This window comes from Lygodium microphyllum, chromosome 18 (assembly GCF_053477565.2).
Source record: "Lygodium microphyllum isolate KBCC chromosome 18, Lygodium_microphyllum_v1.1.10, whole genome shotgun sequence".
In the NCBI taxonomy this organism is placed as follows: domain Eukaryota; kingdom Viridiplantae; phylum Streptophyta; class Polypodiopsida; order Schizaeales; family Lygodiaceae; genus Lygodium; species Lygodium microphyllum.
This window is the reverse complement of record NC_141152.1, coordinates 9855540-9872916: the sequence shown is the minus strand read 5'-3', so window position 1 is coordinate 9872916 and position 17377 is coordinate 9855540. Positions and strand designations below refer to the sequence as shown.

General features: G+C 38.8%; 1 protein-coding gene across 4 annotated transcripts in view; it reads left to right on the top strand.

Annotated features, from left to right (window-relative positions):
- Window positions 1–5231: 5231 nt before the first annotated feature.
- The window catches only part of LOC148020569 (NADPH--cytochrome P450 reductase-like), a 44667-nt gene continuing 32521 nt past the window's right edge, over window positions 5232–17377 (top strand). The window contains exons 1-8 of one of the 4 annotated variants that reach the window (XM_087698346.1): window positions 5232–5459; window positions 5617–5910; window positions 5991–6053; window positions 6202–6278; window positions 6383–6440; window positions 6550–6636; window positions 6715–6751; window positions 6838–6907. In XM_087698346.1, the coding sequence (XP_087554472.1) occupies window positions 5662–5910; window positions 5991–6053; window positions 6202–6278; window positions 6383–6440; window positions 6550–6636; window positions 6715–6751; window positions 6838–6907 (641 nt within the window). In that variant the 5' untranslated portion in view covers window positions 5232–5459; window positions 5617–5661. Of the gene's footprint in view, window positions 5460–5540; window positions 5911–5990; window positions 6054–6201; window positions 6279–6382; window positions 6441–6549; window positions 6637–6714; window positions 6752–6837; window positions 6908–17377 lie in introns of those variants that run through there. The other 3 variants (XM_087698347.1, XM_087698348.1, XM_087698349.1) reach the window with 3 other exon arrangements.

Genomic DNA, 17377 nt, shown 5'->3' with positions numbered 1-17377 from the left:
TTTGTAATGTCAATAGTATTTGTAATAGTTAATATGTAGTTATAGTATTAATATATAGACTTATGTTAGCTAATAGATAAATAGTAGTGAAACGAAAATGAAAGAAAGTGATCTTTTGAACGTATGGCGAAAACAAAAGCGTAATGATATTTCAAACGTACTAAAAAAACAAAAGCGTAAAACTTCAACAAACCAAATATTTTGAATGGACGAGGAATGACACCTTCTCCCATAATTATTTAATTACGAATATATTTGTGCCAACTCTTCGGCATGCTATATAGCATGTTTTCTCATTTCATTTAGCTTTTTAAAGTTTTTAATGTATTGTTATTATTTATTAAAAGTACTATTAAGAATAAGAAAATCATCATGCTTGCATGTTTAAAAATAAAATATATTTAAAAAATTTAATTATAAAGTATAGTATATTTTTTTTCGTGAACAAGTGTAGTGCAGTTTTATGATAAAAACATATTGTTCTCATCAACATCAATGGACGGTATGAAGAAACAAAGTCACAAGGCATCCTTCAAGACTTCTAGAAAAAGGAAAATTATGGCTCATAGAAAAACGTCATTAAAACCCTTTACTGCAACTTGGTATGACATAGAAAAACTTTAATAATCTTGGATGATGGATTGCGAGAGCATCATTGGAAGACTAACAATGTAACAATGGCTTCATCAAGCACTATTCTCATCCTTGCATGCCAACAACACGGAGTCAACACGATGATAACTAAATGCCAACTATGTCTTGCAAAGAAAGAGAGAAACAAATACGTTGTGTCACTATTACCAGACTACACAAAACAAATTCTCAGCTGTTACAACTTCAACTATTGAGCATCATTGATGCATCCATCTCAGTTTGCAAAACGACAAGAGCGATTGTGAACAGAACCTTGGACCCCTCGATCTATTCTTGATAACCCTCTAGTCTCTTGGAATGATGGATCGCTTTCACAGCCATCTACTAGAATTGACTTGACTGCATCTGATAATTGCAAATGTGTTTGCTTTCAACATGCTACGTAATCCACTGATCCAGAAGTACATGGTTATAGTTGAACATCCACATCCAAGGAGGACAGGGCTTTGCATCCTCAGCAGGTAATCCATCGAAAGGATGATAGAGCTCCATCATGAAAGCTCTCCATTTGACCCAATGCTCCAAGCAGAACACGAGAATGAAACAGGTTACAATTTGCTTAACAATGTAGTCAAGCCAAGTCGACAACAGCCATTCCAAAGAGATGATCAGTACGAGTTCACATGCATCATATTACAGAATAATAACTGTCTCGTTGAAAGAAAATCGACATTCAAGATGGATAACTTGCTTGCAATTAGCTCACCCTACTTAGATATCACCTTGGAAAATGCTATGTTTCCATTCTTATTCCCACTTGGCCATGGTGCCTACTATGGCAACACCTATCTTAGCGAATACATCAGGATGCAGGCTTCAAACTTGTTCTTTGTGTACACCTTACACAAGCCTTATATCTTGATTCTATATCAGCTAAAATAGGCTGTCGTGATCGCAAACAACACAAGCACGACTTGCCTACAAAGGGACATCGACAACTACAAGTGTGTAAATGAGCATAGTTTCAATGAGGAGGTCGTCAACACATCCTTTAGTACAATGTTATTGCCACAATATCGGGATCCCCATCTTGGCACTAGCGTAACTTGAAGGACCTTATCACAATGGTCGACGCATAGGGAATGCCACATTTCTTCCTTAAGTTTCTATAAACGAGGTCACCAGTACAAGGTAGGCCGAGATCAACAATTTGGAATGCATCGCAAAGGAGTTCAATCTTTTTTCTCATGGAAAGACTGTCCCGTAGAGTACATCATCCTCTTCCACACCAAGTTCCATATTTTCTTTAACCACCAATACATCCTTGGCAGACCTACCTGCATTAGGCGCATCCAACACCATGTCATTAGGTATGAGATCCAACATAGGGGCTCCTTACATACACATGTAATCACATGGTTACATGAGGCAGAGATTGCAAATACGACAAACGAGATATGCACATACATTCCATCCAACGATGATTGATGTAGTTCACAATAAGAAAACTAAGAGCCCTTGTCATGGCATTGCAAATTCATAGGTGTTGTCATGCTTGCTACATAAGCAAAAGTAACGACCACGGTAAATGCAAGTAAGGATTTCTATATGTCTCAGCAACAATCCAGAACCCAAGAATAGACCCTAAAGCTCAACGATACATGTACTACCATCTTGGAGATGAGCACCAAAATGTTGTGCCTTATCACCCAACATTACTCACATGAATATTCAATGAGTAAAAAGTTGTTCCATCCCTTACTACCTACTCAAGTATGCAATGAAGGCAGAGCCGATTGGAAAGATTAACATCTAGATAGAAGATGCCAACACATCCTTCTCATAATGGGCACATGGAAATCAACACACTCTCCAAACCTTAGTTTGGCATGCATGTGACTTGCCGTTTCTATAGTTTTTACAAGTGATCAAGCATCATTGTCCAACAAAGCGAGAGATACATGAATTCTTACGTTAATGTGTGATCGATGAGAAGACCTTGTCGAATGGGTTTTTGTCGAAAGGTCGAATCCGTCGGGGATCAGAGGTAGAAGGAAGTAGAGATAGGAGATGGAAGAGAAGAAAGAGAATACACAAGTGGTAAACACGACAAAGACAAAGCACAATGAATTGAATCAATATGTATTGAAAGAACCTGGAATCTTCGCACTCTTAGAAGCAATCTCCAGGCATTAGATTTCCTGGAGCTTTTTCGTAGAACAAAATGTGCGTAAAAACTACAGCTCCTTCTCTACTGCTCAGAACCCAAAACTGATGGGTCCGTTGGCTCCAAAAGGGGGGTAAAACCTCGGGACTCCTGCTCACGGATCTCCCAGATCACTCCTTCTTCTTCTTTCAGTTCAATCTGCAGTTTTTAGCCTGTTTACAACGATCGCGATGCACGCAATTTCATCAATCTGTCTTTTTTATGAAAAATCTCCTAACTGGCTGAAAAAGCAACTTGCTTTTTGCATACCATCCTAATCTAGAAGCTTTTCTAACTTTTTCAGATTTTTACAATAAATAATATCAAATATAGGCTAAAATTATCAAAAAATCTAGTATTTTTGGATAATCCATGCAACTCACACCAATACTAATGGCTCGGATCACATAGACTCTCTTGATTAATAAGAAGTCGAATGATGATGCATTCCATACTTTTTCACACTGTGCCCTCATAACATCACGACAATGTCCTAGATTTCGTCAACCAAAAAACAACAATCACATGCATGCACACACAAGGAAGATATTCACAACAAGCACAACAAGCTGATTCTACACAAATACTACACAATTGAATGGATCTAGACCGTCAAATGCAAACGACGAGCCACCATTGTAGACCTGGCTACATGACAAGAACTTTCACAAGATAGATGAGATAGCAATTGGGGCGATTGCAATGATAATTGAGAATATTGACCTCACCATAGGTGCATAGGTGCAGCAAACGATGCGATGTGTAAGATCAATCGTATCGACAAATCAAACAAAAATATAATATCAAGAATCCAAGTCATGATCCTCTCAAAATGAACCAAAACTCACCTTGTGGCACATCAAACACCAGCGCGAGGTACTAAATGGCAAGTGGTACCATAAATCCACGTTCTCTTTGACCCTCGCATACGCGATCACATGTCACAAATTGCAAGGAGCCGTTGTGAACCAAAAAGCACTTCTACGCATTAGAAGAGTGTATGTACTAGGACTAGTGTACGTAATGTCCTCCCACTCAATGAAAATAAGAAACTAGCGTATCGTTGGCCTTCCAGATCCATCTACCTTTGCTTCGACACCTTTCTTGATACCATGACTCAAGTGAAGAAACAACATAACTCAACAAAAAAAAAAGATTAAGCACAACAAATTCTATCACACAACAATCTTATATGCTTATTGTAGCAAGTAATAAATCAATCTTCTATACATTCTTTCAAACATTGTTTGTTAATAGACCAATGTGTTTTCCAAATACTCTTCTCCGACTAATAGATTTATTAACAAACAAAGGCGCTTTCCTCATTTTCTCCTTTATAGATACACAACATTAGTCAAGGCAAAGATGACTCCAGATGAGGTACACACAAACCAAACGATACCTACTATGCATTTAAAAACTAATAGATTACTGTACCTAACCACATTCATCTATGCATACTGATGTTTCAACTATACATTCAAAACTACAGGAACACCCAACGCCCTATCGACAACCATCCTGCATATATGCAGAATCGTAGGTACACAACGACAAACCAGATGAGAATGGCTAATGTCCCAGGTCAAAGGCCATCAACATACGCCAATGGCTTCGCAACATACAACGACCTTCAAAAAATGATGGCCACATGCACTCAAAATCTCGACAATGAATGGAGTCTCACATGGGATGACAAGCTCGCAACAACTGGCACACAACCTCCTAAATTTCGCAATGTTACTTTTTACTTGAAACAACAACGCTAACTTATATGTACTTAACATGTAGGATTCCTCAAATACATACTCGACAGACTCAAACTTGAGTACGAAGACACAGTTACAATCCACTACGAACAAGCATGGCCCAAGCATTGGACATAATAACAAATGGCATCAAAATGTACCCAATTGAGCTGCTTCACTACGGATTTAACATCTCGCTCAACCAATTGGTAGAAGTGATAAAAAAAGAAGGCCCTTGACACACTAGAAGATTACATGAGAAATAACTAGTACAATCATGGTCGTGACAATCCTGCAATAACGATCGAGAAGGTCACATACCTACTGAGGAGAGAGGTCAACTTAAGCACTTCCATATTGTCCGGTCATTCTAATCTTATTTTTTGTGCGATGTCATGTTAAAGGTTTTTGTATTGTTGTTTTGGAAGTGTTCTTTGGTGGACAAATTAGTGTGAACACGCTCTAAATCCCATGTAGAGAGAAAAAGGAAAAATAAAAAAAGAAAATAGTTTGGTAAGCTCTGGCCCCCCTCTCTCTCTCTCTCTCTCTCTCTCTCTCTCTCTCTCTCTTAATCCCATGTAGAGAGAAAAAAGAAAATTAGTGTGAACGTGCTCTAAATCCCATGTAGAGAGAAAAAAGATAAAAAAAAAGAAAGAAAATAGTTTGGTAAGCTCCGGTCTCTCTCTCTCTCTCTCTCTCTCTCTCGCACCTTCTCCAACTCCAGGGGCTCGAGAAAGGAGTTAATCCTGTGTCCGGAGACTGCACCCCTCCACAATCAAGCGCAAATTTTGGATTCGGATCCGCTCTAGAACTGATTAATCAATCTACCGATTCAAGAGAAGGCTCTTCCTTTACCGGATTATTGCCACCGGTCTCCACTCCACTGCCAAATTGTCTGCTTGAGCTTGCAGGTATACTCTCTTTGTTCAGATTCTTCCGTCAGAGCTGAGTGCAATATTTGTAAGTGCCGTTTGATCTTGTTTTTGTCGAAGTACACTCCAGGAATTACTTCATTAATCCTGGTATCTGGCCTCTGGATCCGTCTCGGCTTTCCTAATTCCCTTTCAGATCAAGGCAGAAAGGGAATCCTGTAAGTTTGGCAATAGCTCCGCCATGGTTGAGGTGCTGCTTTCCCCTCTCACAGAAAATCCACTAGTCTTGCCTCTACTAGCTGTAGTCCTCCTCTTTTCTGTTGCACTGCTCTTCTGGCGGCCTCGAGGGGTAAAGAAGCCATCAGTCCCACCTCCTGCTCCAAGAAAGCTGGTTGTAGAGGTTCCTGAACTGAATCCAGAAGATCTCACCAAAAGAAAGGTCACAGTGTTTTTTGGAACTCAAACTGGAACAGCAGAGGGCTTTGCTAAGGTATAATGCCATTCAATTTTCCAAGCAGGAGCATTGCTAACACACGATCTCTTATTAAGCTTCCCAGCCTGTAATTTTAGGCGCTTGCTGAGGAAGGAAAAGTTCGATATGATAACCGAGTACTGTTCAAGGTTGTGGATTTGGTGAGTATTGTTTCCTTGCTGCACCTGCAACTGGTAATAGACTTTTCAAGTTGGAAAGTATGAACATTGGATACTGTATTGTTCTTGGGCTTTATAAATGAGGGGTAAAAGCAGCTTGACATTGTGTATTTGTATATGGTTGTGGAAGGATGAGTATGGGGCTGATGATGAGGAGTATGAAAAGAAACTAGGGAAAGAGACTTTGGCACTTTTCACTCTTGCAACGTGAGTGCTTAGGCAGGCTTTTCTCAGAGGCCTTTTGAATAATTTTTGAGGTAGAACTTGCCTACTTCTAGTCGAGTTTAGAGTTGATGCTTAAAGTGTTGCAGTTATGGAGATGGAGAGCCTACTGACAATGCTGCAAGGTTCTACAAATGGTTTATGGAGGTACTGAAAGGAAAAGAGTCACCTAATTAGTGCAGAAACATATTTGGGAAGACATCCTTATTTCTAGCTCTAACAAGGAGGTAGATCCAATCTTATTTCTTTGTTTCAGGGGAAGGAAAGCAGAGGGAATTGGCTATCAAGCCTTAACTATGCTGTGTTTGGGCTAGGCAACAGGCAGTATGAACACTTCAATGAGGTGGATGTTTGGAAGTTTTGTCCATGTACTTTGTTTGATTATCATCTACTCCACTTATTCTCAAGACCCTTCTTTTAGGTTGCAAAAAAGGTTGACGAAGCTCTGGTAGATCAAGGTTAGTTGTGGTCATATATGATTTTGACACTCTATACCGAACAGTTTTACTGACTATGATTTCCTTCACTTTTATTCATATTGCAGGTGGCAAACAACTGATTTCTTGTGGGCTTGGTGATGATGACCAGTGCATAGAAGATGACTTCACAGCATGGTAAAATACAGAAAATTTATTTTGGTTCAGTAGTCTTTCAAGTCAGCTATGTGATTTATTGATGCTAGAATGCCACTGAAATATTGTGAAGCTTTGAGAAATCCACCAGAGGAGTGTATTGGTGTTGAGCATGTTGCTGTAGTTTAATGTTGTGTTGGCTGATATTTTGTTCCAGACAACAGTCTTGCAATTTTGACACAGCTCCCTCAATTGAGTGTACGTTTGCTTCTCATATGCTGTAGAATAATAGGTTAATGCCTTCCTCTTAGGTGGTCTCTATCAATAATCCAAAGGTGTCCAGTTTGTATTTGATGAGAAACAGTAGGCTAGCTAGTTGATAGCAGCCATGGAGGCCCTGGTGTGAGTTTCCCTACATTGCAAGAGGTCTTCCAATAGCTCTGAATCTAGGATGAGAGGGATCTCTGAGCAAGGCAGCTCCTCCTCAGCATATTGTGGCACTGTTAGTTCCAGGGTTGTGCACTCTAGCTTCTGGCTGACTTGATGCTGCCAGATTTTACTCAATCTGAGTGGGGTGTGGGGTGTGGATTTGAGTGTCTGGATTGCAGAGGAAGCTTCTGGCTGGATCTGATCTGCAGGGTGGTTTCTGCCCATTCCTTGGCTTATACCAACTACTCTCATTGGTGGACTGGACGCAGTCTTTAGGCTTGGTCTACTTGATCTTGGACTGCTCAAAGCTCTAGGCTTCATAGTAACTAAGGGATGCATTCTATGAGTATTTGGCAGAAGTTTTAGATTCTTTATGAACCTTATGCTATAGCTATATTGTTTTCAGCAACAAGTGCTTGGCATTAGCATGGTTGAGCAACAATGGCCAATATTGTTTTTACTATGATGCCTTATGGAAATTCTAGTGTAGTGTTTTGCTTTTGGCATATGGCAGTGTAATCGAGGATGATTGCTAGGATTTCAAGGGGGAGGTTTATCATGAGGATGTGGAATTTCGATGCTATCTAGCATTTGATTAAGAGTTAATTAAATGTGCAAATGTGACTTGCACATGTGATGTGTAGGTTAATTATTTCACAATGTGGAGCATAGGACCCTAAGATATTAGTTGTTTGGTGCTAGAGGTACACTTATTAGGTACTAGGCGGTACTTGGTGTTAGTTTGGGCCTAGAGCAACTTTTTGACCAATAAGTGCTAGTGGTGACATTGGGAACTAGGATTTAATCAATTAATTAATGCATGTTCAAGGGTCAAATAATGCATGAGGGTCAAAATGGCCTAGCCAATCAAATTGTGGATGGGTAATCAATTTTATGGATAGGGTGAAAGGGTTGAATTAATATTCGAAAATAACTAATTGAATGATCGAAAAGTGAAATATGGATTAGGAAGGCTACTACTTGGCAAAATTTGCCCATGCAAGTGGGAGGAAGGCTGTGGGAGGCTGGAGAATGGTCTTTTCAGCTTGAGAGAGAGAGAAAAGGCTACCATAGTTGCTCCAGGGATTTGCAGCCCAATTCCAGCCATTAAGAGGCTGTGCAAGGCCAAGTGACAACTCCAAAATGGTGTCTAGTGGGAGGCGACAGCTTCTTGAGGTTGGGTACAGCAGTTTGGGGGCTTTTGGTAATAGATGACAGCAGGTAGGCAGGTTGTGAGCAGGGTAGCAACTGATTTGATCAGTCTTTCCCGATGAAATTCTGCAATTTCTACCTCTATAGCACTCTTCTTCGATCTTCAGCTTTCTTTCACCATATCTCAATAAGCCACACTAATGTCAATGGTACAATTAGAGAGTAGGCATTAATTAATTCTAAAGGTCAATAACTACTCAAGGATACTTGAGAGACAAATTGGCCTAGCCAATTTAATTATTGATTTGTGAAATTAATTTTTTAGCACTAAAATAATTATTGAATTGATTTTAAAAAGTAATATTTTAAAAATTAATTTAATAAGCTAGATAATGTTGAAAAATGGGATTAAAAGACTGCAACTTGGCAAAACTTGCCCATGCAAGTGAAAAAAAGGTTTTAAGCGGCCGGTGGAAGCCTATTCAAACCATTGTAAGAGAGGAAGCTATTAGAGAGCAAGGAGATGTTGTTGATGTGATTTACAACCACCAAGGATTAGTCCTACAACAAGCAAAGCAATTTGGAGCCCTCTAGGTGCAAGTGACAACAGCCCAAGGTCCTATTGGCACAAATATCAACATACAAGAGAAGGCAACAACATTTCTTATAGTGCTAAGCTATAAGTTCATGTACTCTAAAGATACTTTTCATTATTCTACTAAAGGTTTCAAGAGCGTAGGTGAGACCAAATGGTAATACAAGAAACTTATACAAACGAAAGATTGTTCTAAATGTTGTTTTACAAATATCTTCATGAGAAATCCTTATTTGATTGTAGCCAATCTTCAAGTCAACCTCACTAAATACTTTGGATTCATCCAATATATCCAAAATATCATCAATTCTTGGTATGAGAAACTTGTTCTAAATAGTAATTTCATTAAAGGCCTTTTGGTCCACACATATGTACCAATTTCCATCTTTTTTCTACATTAAGAGGACTACAGAGCAAAAGGGTGGGAAACAAAACCAAACTTCCTTTTGGAAAAACGGTGGTAGTGGCCTGATTCACACTTATTTCAATAATAATAAAATTCACACAAACTGAAAATGCTACATTATCACTTAATCTTGGACAATGGATAGCTTGTTGGCCCAAAATTAGTATCCCTTACGATCACCTCTTATTGTCATAAATGACCTGCTAGCTTTCTTGTAAGTTTGTCCCTTGATTTCACCTAAGACTTGACCTTCAATTTACCATTGGTAGATCAAATCTCCTTAATGCATGAAGTTATGGGATCTCATATGTCTGCATAATATAGACATTAAATCGTATGGCATCCACCCCCCCCAAATCTGCACATCCCCTCATATGTGCCAAACTATCATGCTTATGTCAGTCCAAAGCCCCCATCACCCGCTTCAAGATCATCCTTATCCTCGTTCTCAACACTCTCTTAGGTACCTGTATCCACCTCTTCCTCAATTTAATTGGAATGAGCTGGCTTTTGAAATCCTTGGCAATTACTTGAATTCCAGCTATTGATTTCAATGTACTAAGCCTTCAATCTTTGGCACGGGTCCCAAGGTCGCTGCTAAAACCCACTTGCCGTTGTAAATTAGGGTTTACAGCAATAATCATTCTTTTGTCCACCAAATTTGACTGAAATAAATTGGTCTAGATTGAAATGTGACATCGGGTACCACTTAGTACTTGTCAGCCATAACTTACTGTAACTTTTATCTTTGGTACCAATTAATATCTTGGGGTCCTTGGTTCCACATTGTAACTTGCACCTCACATGTGCAAGTCACCTTTGCATATTTGATCAACTTTTAGTCAAATGCTAAGCAAAGGATTAAAATTTCACATCCTCGTGACAAACCTCCCCCTTGAAATCCTTGGAGTCATCCTCAATTGCACTGCAATGTGCCAAAGTAAAACATAGTGCATTGGAGTTTTTTAGAACGCATCATAGTGTAAACAACATTGGTCACTGCTACTTAACCATGCTCATGGCCTTTGCATGTGAAATTCCAGTAACTTAAACTAGTTACAATCCACACATATGAATCATAACCATTGTTAGAAACCATAAGAGATACATCCATATGCCAAAACCCAACACTATTTTGACCACTAAGGCATTCCAGTGCATAAACTAAGTATAAATGATACCTCATAGTGATGATGTACCACAAGATAGTCATGTAAAGCGTACATCAGTTGCAAACCACATGTAACTTATGCAATTGTATTTCTTTTGCATCACCTGCAAATGTATATTGCATACCATCCATGTATCCTATACATGCCTTGCAAATGTACATCACATCCAAATGCACATTCCATGTATTTATGCTAGCGACCTTGCAAATGTATAATTTGAAAGCCTAGGTACAAATCATATCAATATACCAGTTCACAGTGACTAGTACATTGAATAGTAATCCCAATGGTAGAAATACTGTCAGCATACAGTATCCTGGATACGAACCAATATATACGAGATCCACCAACTGAGTTGTCAATCACTAGGGGAGTGGAGTTGCAACCTTCACCTTGAGCATTAGGTAATACTTTGAACCTTCTATGCTCAGCTGAGCTTGATCCAAAATTGGCTCTAATTGAAACACATTAAGGAAAAGTGTATCACTGAGGATGATTTGGCAAGTCACTCTTCTTCATCCAATTGCATTCTTTCTTAGGCGAAACAATGCTGAAGCTTCACCAAGAAGCACATGGGCACTTATTTGCCTCAAAACCTCCACTAGGTTCTAGGCCTTTTTCCCTCTTGAGCATTGCAATGCTTTATACTTTCACATTGTTGCAGTTCCAATTTAACTAATATACAACATTGCATCTAGTTGACTAGCCCCGCATGTGTACTTGACATGCTAGGAGTGCCGAATGCATTATGAACTATTTTTATTTGCATACTTTGGACCATTGCAATTTGAGTGTGTATGGGAATTTGCATATTGCGAGCCATTCCAAAATACATTTTCTTGTATGTTGCATGCATTTCCCTCATGTAGGCATTTCTAGCTGCATTTTTCCTCATGACCAAGACTATATCGAGCATTTGCACGACTAACATTAATACCACGAGTCCCAAACATAGTGCATACATGCATTGTTAAACTTGCCACTTTGTGTCTCTCATGCCAACATTGCTCACGCTCGAGTGAAACGGCTCCATTGCAGATCTTAGTGGTAGTAGCAAATATTCAAATGAGAACTTTGAAGATTGAAGTAGAGAAAGGTTCCATGTGAACAACAATTGGACATGGATTAGTTGATCCTAAGGGATGGGACAGTCAGTCTTGTATCAAGGCACAATGCGCACCACTGATCGAAAGGAAATCGAGCTAATATTCTCGAACCAGGATGTGGCGATGGATGGCAACGTGACCGAATGGGGAGACGCTGGCAGGGGCCGTGGAAAGAGTTCTCTTTTCTTTTTGACAACATGTCGGCCTTGAAATCGAATCACTATACATGGGGTTATGCATATTACCGGCCATATCTAGATACATTGGATCTTGCACACCATGCACATCGAGGTATGCTATATATTTGTGTATGCAGTACCTAACCCACCATAGCATGGAAACTAGCGCCACTACCAAAGTATCCTAGCTACCCCATCATTGCATGCATGCCTTGTTGTTCAAAAAGCATTGGATTGACACTTCCAAGTTGGCCTTGCATACGCATCAATTGACTCACTAGTATCATTTGCTTATGCTCTCTACCCACATTTGGAACATCATGCTGTTGTATTGGCTCTTCCTTTGGTGCATCTTACTGTTCGAAAGCTCTTGAAGACGATTTCCTCTTCTTGTATTTGTTGCTGCTCCCTTTAAGGGGTTAAAAAAGTGCATGAATTGAGAATCATTTGCCAATTGCACAAACATTTTAATTATTATTCTTTGCTGATCTTTATTGGTCATTAAATTCCTTTTTCTCTTGCTGGTCATCAGTCTCTATAGGCCTAGAAGGACCCACATTTTGGTCTAAACCAATATTACTAGCTTGCTATCCATGCTGTAAGCATGTTCCAAGATTAAGCATTGTATTTTTTCTTCATTATGTGCATTTTCAGAATGAGATACATCATCACTTTTTGATCCCATCTCACTATCTAAAGATATTCTTGTTGTAAACACTCAATAGAACATAATTTTAGTACTTGAGTAAAACTTTTGACCTTCAATTAGGCGCCTCGAGCCCACCAATTCAAGGGAGTTGATAGTGTCTCAGCAATCGAACCATGAAACCAACCTTTCTCCTCAGATAGGGTGGTAATAACATGGTTTACGTGTAATGTGATATCTCGACTTTAATTTAAAAAAATTTCAACTTCTCGCAAAATGGACTTTAAAATCATTAAATAAAGAAGATCTCAAGCAAAAAGACCTGAGGATGGTAACCTGATATTTTCTGGATTGAAAAGGACTGTAGCCACCCATCACGAAAGTTACCTCATGAATGAGAGTTATGAGCCATATTAGTCATTAGTGTCAATGTGTATAGTATGGATAGCCCAAAAATATTAGATTTTTGGATAAGGCTAGCATATTTTAGATATCATTTATTGTAAATATCCTAAAAAGATATAGAAATTTCTAAAACAAGATGTCGTGAAAAAAAAAAAACAAGTGGTTTTTTTTTTCCAGTCAATTTTGGAGATTTAATGTAAAAAAAAGGGATTGGCAAAATCGTGCACGTCGCAATCGCAGTTTACAGGCATCAAATAGCACTTCGAACAGGGAGAAGAAGAAGAAGCGATCTAGAAGATTTCTAATCAAGTGTCTTGGGGTTTTACCCTCCTTTCGGAGCCAACGGAACCATCAGATTTGTGATCTGAGCATCATATTTTTGATTTTGCTAAGATCCCCTCCATAAAGAACTCTTCTTCTTAGTTACAACCATTTCTCTCTAATTTAGCTATAAATAAGAGGCATGGGGAGCCATTGAGAGTAGTCCAAGCAAGAGGGGGAGAGGCTCTTCTTAGGAGTATAGAACAAGAGGAGAGTGAGACGAAAGAAGCGCGAGCATAAGAATTTCTCGTCAAGAAGACAAGGAGGATATTCTGCGAGCTCTCAAATTCAATTCGTCTAGCCCTTCTATCCTATTCCTTCCTATGGAATCAAGACTCTTCTTGATTTCTCGAAATCTTTGGCGATCGCTTCCGCCCCCCTCTCCCCGGTCAGTCAAAATTCTGTCAATTTAATTACCCCTAAGCTCCTTTGCCAAATTTTCATTTTTTGTGGCCTCACAATTAAAGACCATGGCTCCAAAGAAGAAAGCTATACAGGTCGCGGAGGCAAGAGCTGCCAATAACGTTGCAAACACAACTACTATAAACGGAATGGCGAGAATGGAGATTACAAACGAAGCCACGAATACCATCAACCAAGCACCCGTCACAGATCTTCAAGTATTAATTTTCTTAAATAAAAGCAGCTAGCAGGTCTTTATTCCATGAATAGACAACAAAAGCTGCATGTGAAAAATAAGATTATATTCGATTCATGCATATAATTTCTCAGAGGAATTCTTAACCGTGAATTCCAAGGGTTAAATTGGGTCTGTACAAGATGAGCCTATGCGAGTACAAGGAAGGTCCTGTGTCCCTAAAAGATTTAATATTTTTGATTTTTGTATTGATCAAATGAAATTTCTGAATCACAAATGTTAATCCTCGGTATATAAGAGACCTTGAGACGCAATCGCCAAATGATACTATTCGTAATTAAACTAATTAAGATTTTCTTTTATTGCGAGGAAAGACCCACGAAACTCTAAGGGAGTTATCCTCAAGTATGAAATTCTTGCTTAAATTCAATCCAAACTAATCCCTAAGGAAGAGGGAATCCTGGAAGACTATGGGAAGGTATTGCCGCCTATGTTGATTTGTCTCGAAGTTATTTTGCTACTTAGATTGATTTGTCTTGAAGTTATTTTGTCACTTATAGTTATTTTGCCACTTATGCTAAATTGCCTCGATGTTATTATTTTTGGAAAGAAAAGATTTGTCTTGGAAATAAACTTGTTAAGAGTTTGTGTATAATGCATTCGAAATAAGATGTTTGTGATTGTAAGCTAGGTATTTATCTTTCCTAAAATCATCAGGCTAAAAGATGGATGACTGAGTATAGATTGCCGACTAGAGCAGTATTTTGGTGAACACTGAACACCGACTGAGGTAGTGTTCTTGATGGCATTGGATCTCCCCAAGGCCAGCGTGAAGAAAACCTACTCCAAGGGTTTTTTAAAATTTTTTTTGGTTTCATGTTAGTGAGTTTAGGCCAATCATGATGCGAAAGGTCTTGTTGTAGGGAACTCTTGTTGGCAGGAGGAGGTGAGGATACGAGAGGGACTCTGGTCATAAACTCCTTATGCTCTTACGAATTGCCAACTACCCTTCGATTTTCAGATTGTGTGCGGGGGGAACGGAACTGGAGAGAATAATACTTCGAATAGAAGACATTGTAAAAGTCAAATTTTTTTGAAAGGAACTATTAAGAAGGAATTGCTTTACTTTTTTTTCGTGTTGTAAATTAAAGGCGTATAACAATTTGTATCGGGAGATAATTCAAGGAAGCTGATTTTATATATTGAACATAAAGTGGTAGGTAATTAAATAACTAAAACTACTCTCTCGAGGGAAGCGGGAGGATGGACCCTCGACGGATCTAGATCTATGGTTGGGTGGTCTACCCTTCGATTTCTAGGCTACCCTTCGATTTCTAGGTTGTGTTCTGGGGTTCCAATACTAGTTGGGGAACGTAACTCGGAGATAATAATACTTCGAATAGAAGACATTGTAAAAGTCATTTTTCTGAAAGGAACTATCAAGAAAGAATTGCTTTACTCTGTTTTTGTGTTGTAAATTAAAAGCGTGTAACGAATTTGTATCAAGAGATAATTCAAGGAAGCTGATTTTATACGTTGAACCTAAAGTGGTAGTTAATTAAATAACTGAAACTACTCTCTTGAAAGAAGTGGGAGGATGGACCCCTGATGGATCGAGACCTATGATTGGGTGGTCTCGTTAAGCCGAAAGCGTAATAAAGCATTCAACCAAGAAAAGAAATCTAACTAAAAACTGGAATAAGCATGAAATAACAAGAGAATTATTGCACCAAGACAACTTGCCATGTATTAATGATGAGAGTTCCAAAAATATATGACAGCCATGGTTGATGCTTCATCTAGCAAGAAGGAAGCTAACATCAAGAAAGTGAACAACAAAACTTAGTGAATGAGCCAAAATATGTCTTTCCCTAGCCTCTTGCCTTCTTTATCCTAACCCCTCATTTCCAAAGTTAAGGGCACATTTACATAGGCAAGGGCTGAATTTACAAGGGCTGGAAATTACTAGGTATGGAATTAGCATGATTCCAAAGTACAAAAATATCAAAGTAGTTTTCCTTCATGACAAACCATCCCGTTCTAAGATGGTTTTGTCCTCAAAACCAAGGATAAATGGACCAAATCCATGCCAAGGATGATAGTAATCATGCCTATGTAGCTCCGATATGATAGGAAAGCACTTTCTATGTAAGAGAGACCTTTATGTATACCAAACTGTGAGTAAACTGGCTGTTGTCCAAACAGGGCTGATTTACAAAAACTATCATAACTTTTGATAGAGTGGTCCAAATGACACATATGAGGTATAGAAATGAAGTATACAATTCCTAGTATTACCCCATAACATCAAAGTCAAATTTTGATAAAGTCAGGACAGTTTTATTGCCGACAGTAATATCTCACAGCAAGTTGTCCCTGCATAGTCCATGCACAGTCTGTCACGTATCATCCTGTAATAACCAAGGAAAATCATTCACATAAGTGGATGGTTGCTAAGAAGATTCTTCTATAGGTAGACTCTTCCACTTAATGAGGTACTCAATAAGAGTACGAATTCTGAGCACTTTTTCTTTTTTTCCAACAATGCTTTCAGGTTCATATATGACAAGTCCTGCTTCATCCATTGGTGGTAACTCTTTCAATACCTGCACATCAGGTCCAACATACTTCTTAAGCTGTGAAACATGAAATACATCATGTATTCTAGTGGAAGAAGGTAGTTGGAGCTTATAAGCAAGCTCTCCAACTTTGTCCACTATCAAATATGTCGCATAAAATCTGTGTGCAAGCTTAGTGTTTCCACCCTTCAATGAAGCATATTGTGTCTTGGGCACTTTAAGAAACTCCCAATCTCCAACTTTGAAATCCAAATGTCTTCTCTTCTTATTGGCATAGGCTTTCATTACTTCTTGTGCTTTCCTTATGCTGTCCTTGCATTGTCTCATGAGCATCTCCATCCTTTCCAACTCTTCCTTTGTTTGGGGGTTGATATCTTCATGAATTAAAACTGATGGAATTTGGACTTTGTACCCATAAAGTGCTTCAAATGGGGATATACCTATGCTCATGTGATACGTGTTGTTATAGCAAAATTCAGCACGGTGGATCCAATGATCCCACAAAGCTTGTGTGTCATGACAATAATGCCTAAGGTACACTTTCACGAAGTGATTGACTCTCTCCGTTTGCCCATTGGTTTGGGGGTGATAGGCTGTACTAGGAGTGAGAAAAGTACCCATAGAAGAGAATAGACTTCTCCAAAAGTTGCCCATGAATTTTGTATCTCTATCCGATACTATTCTCATTAGCATACCATGCAGCTTGAACACACCTTCCATAAATTGCTCAGCCACTTGCCTTACTGAATATTGTATTTTGGTTGGAATAAAGTGGGCTGATTTAGTCAATCTATTAACAATGACATAGATACTATTCCATCCATGACTAGTAGTAGGTAATCCCGTTATAAAGTCCATGGAAATGTCGGTCCATTTGCCCGTAGGAATAGGTAAAGACTGAAGGAGTCCGGCTGGTAATAAGGT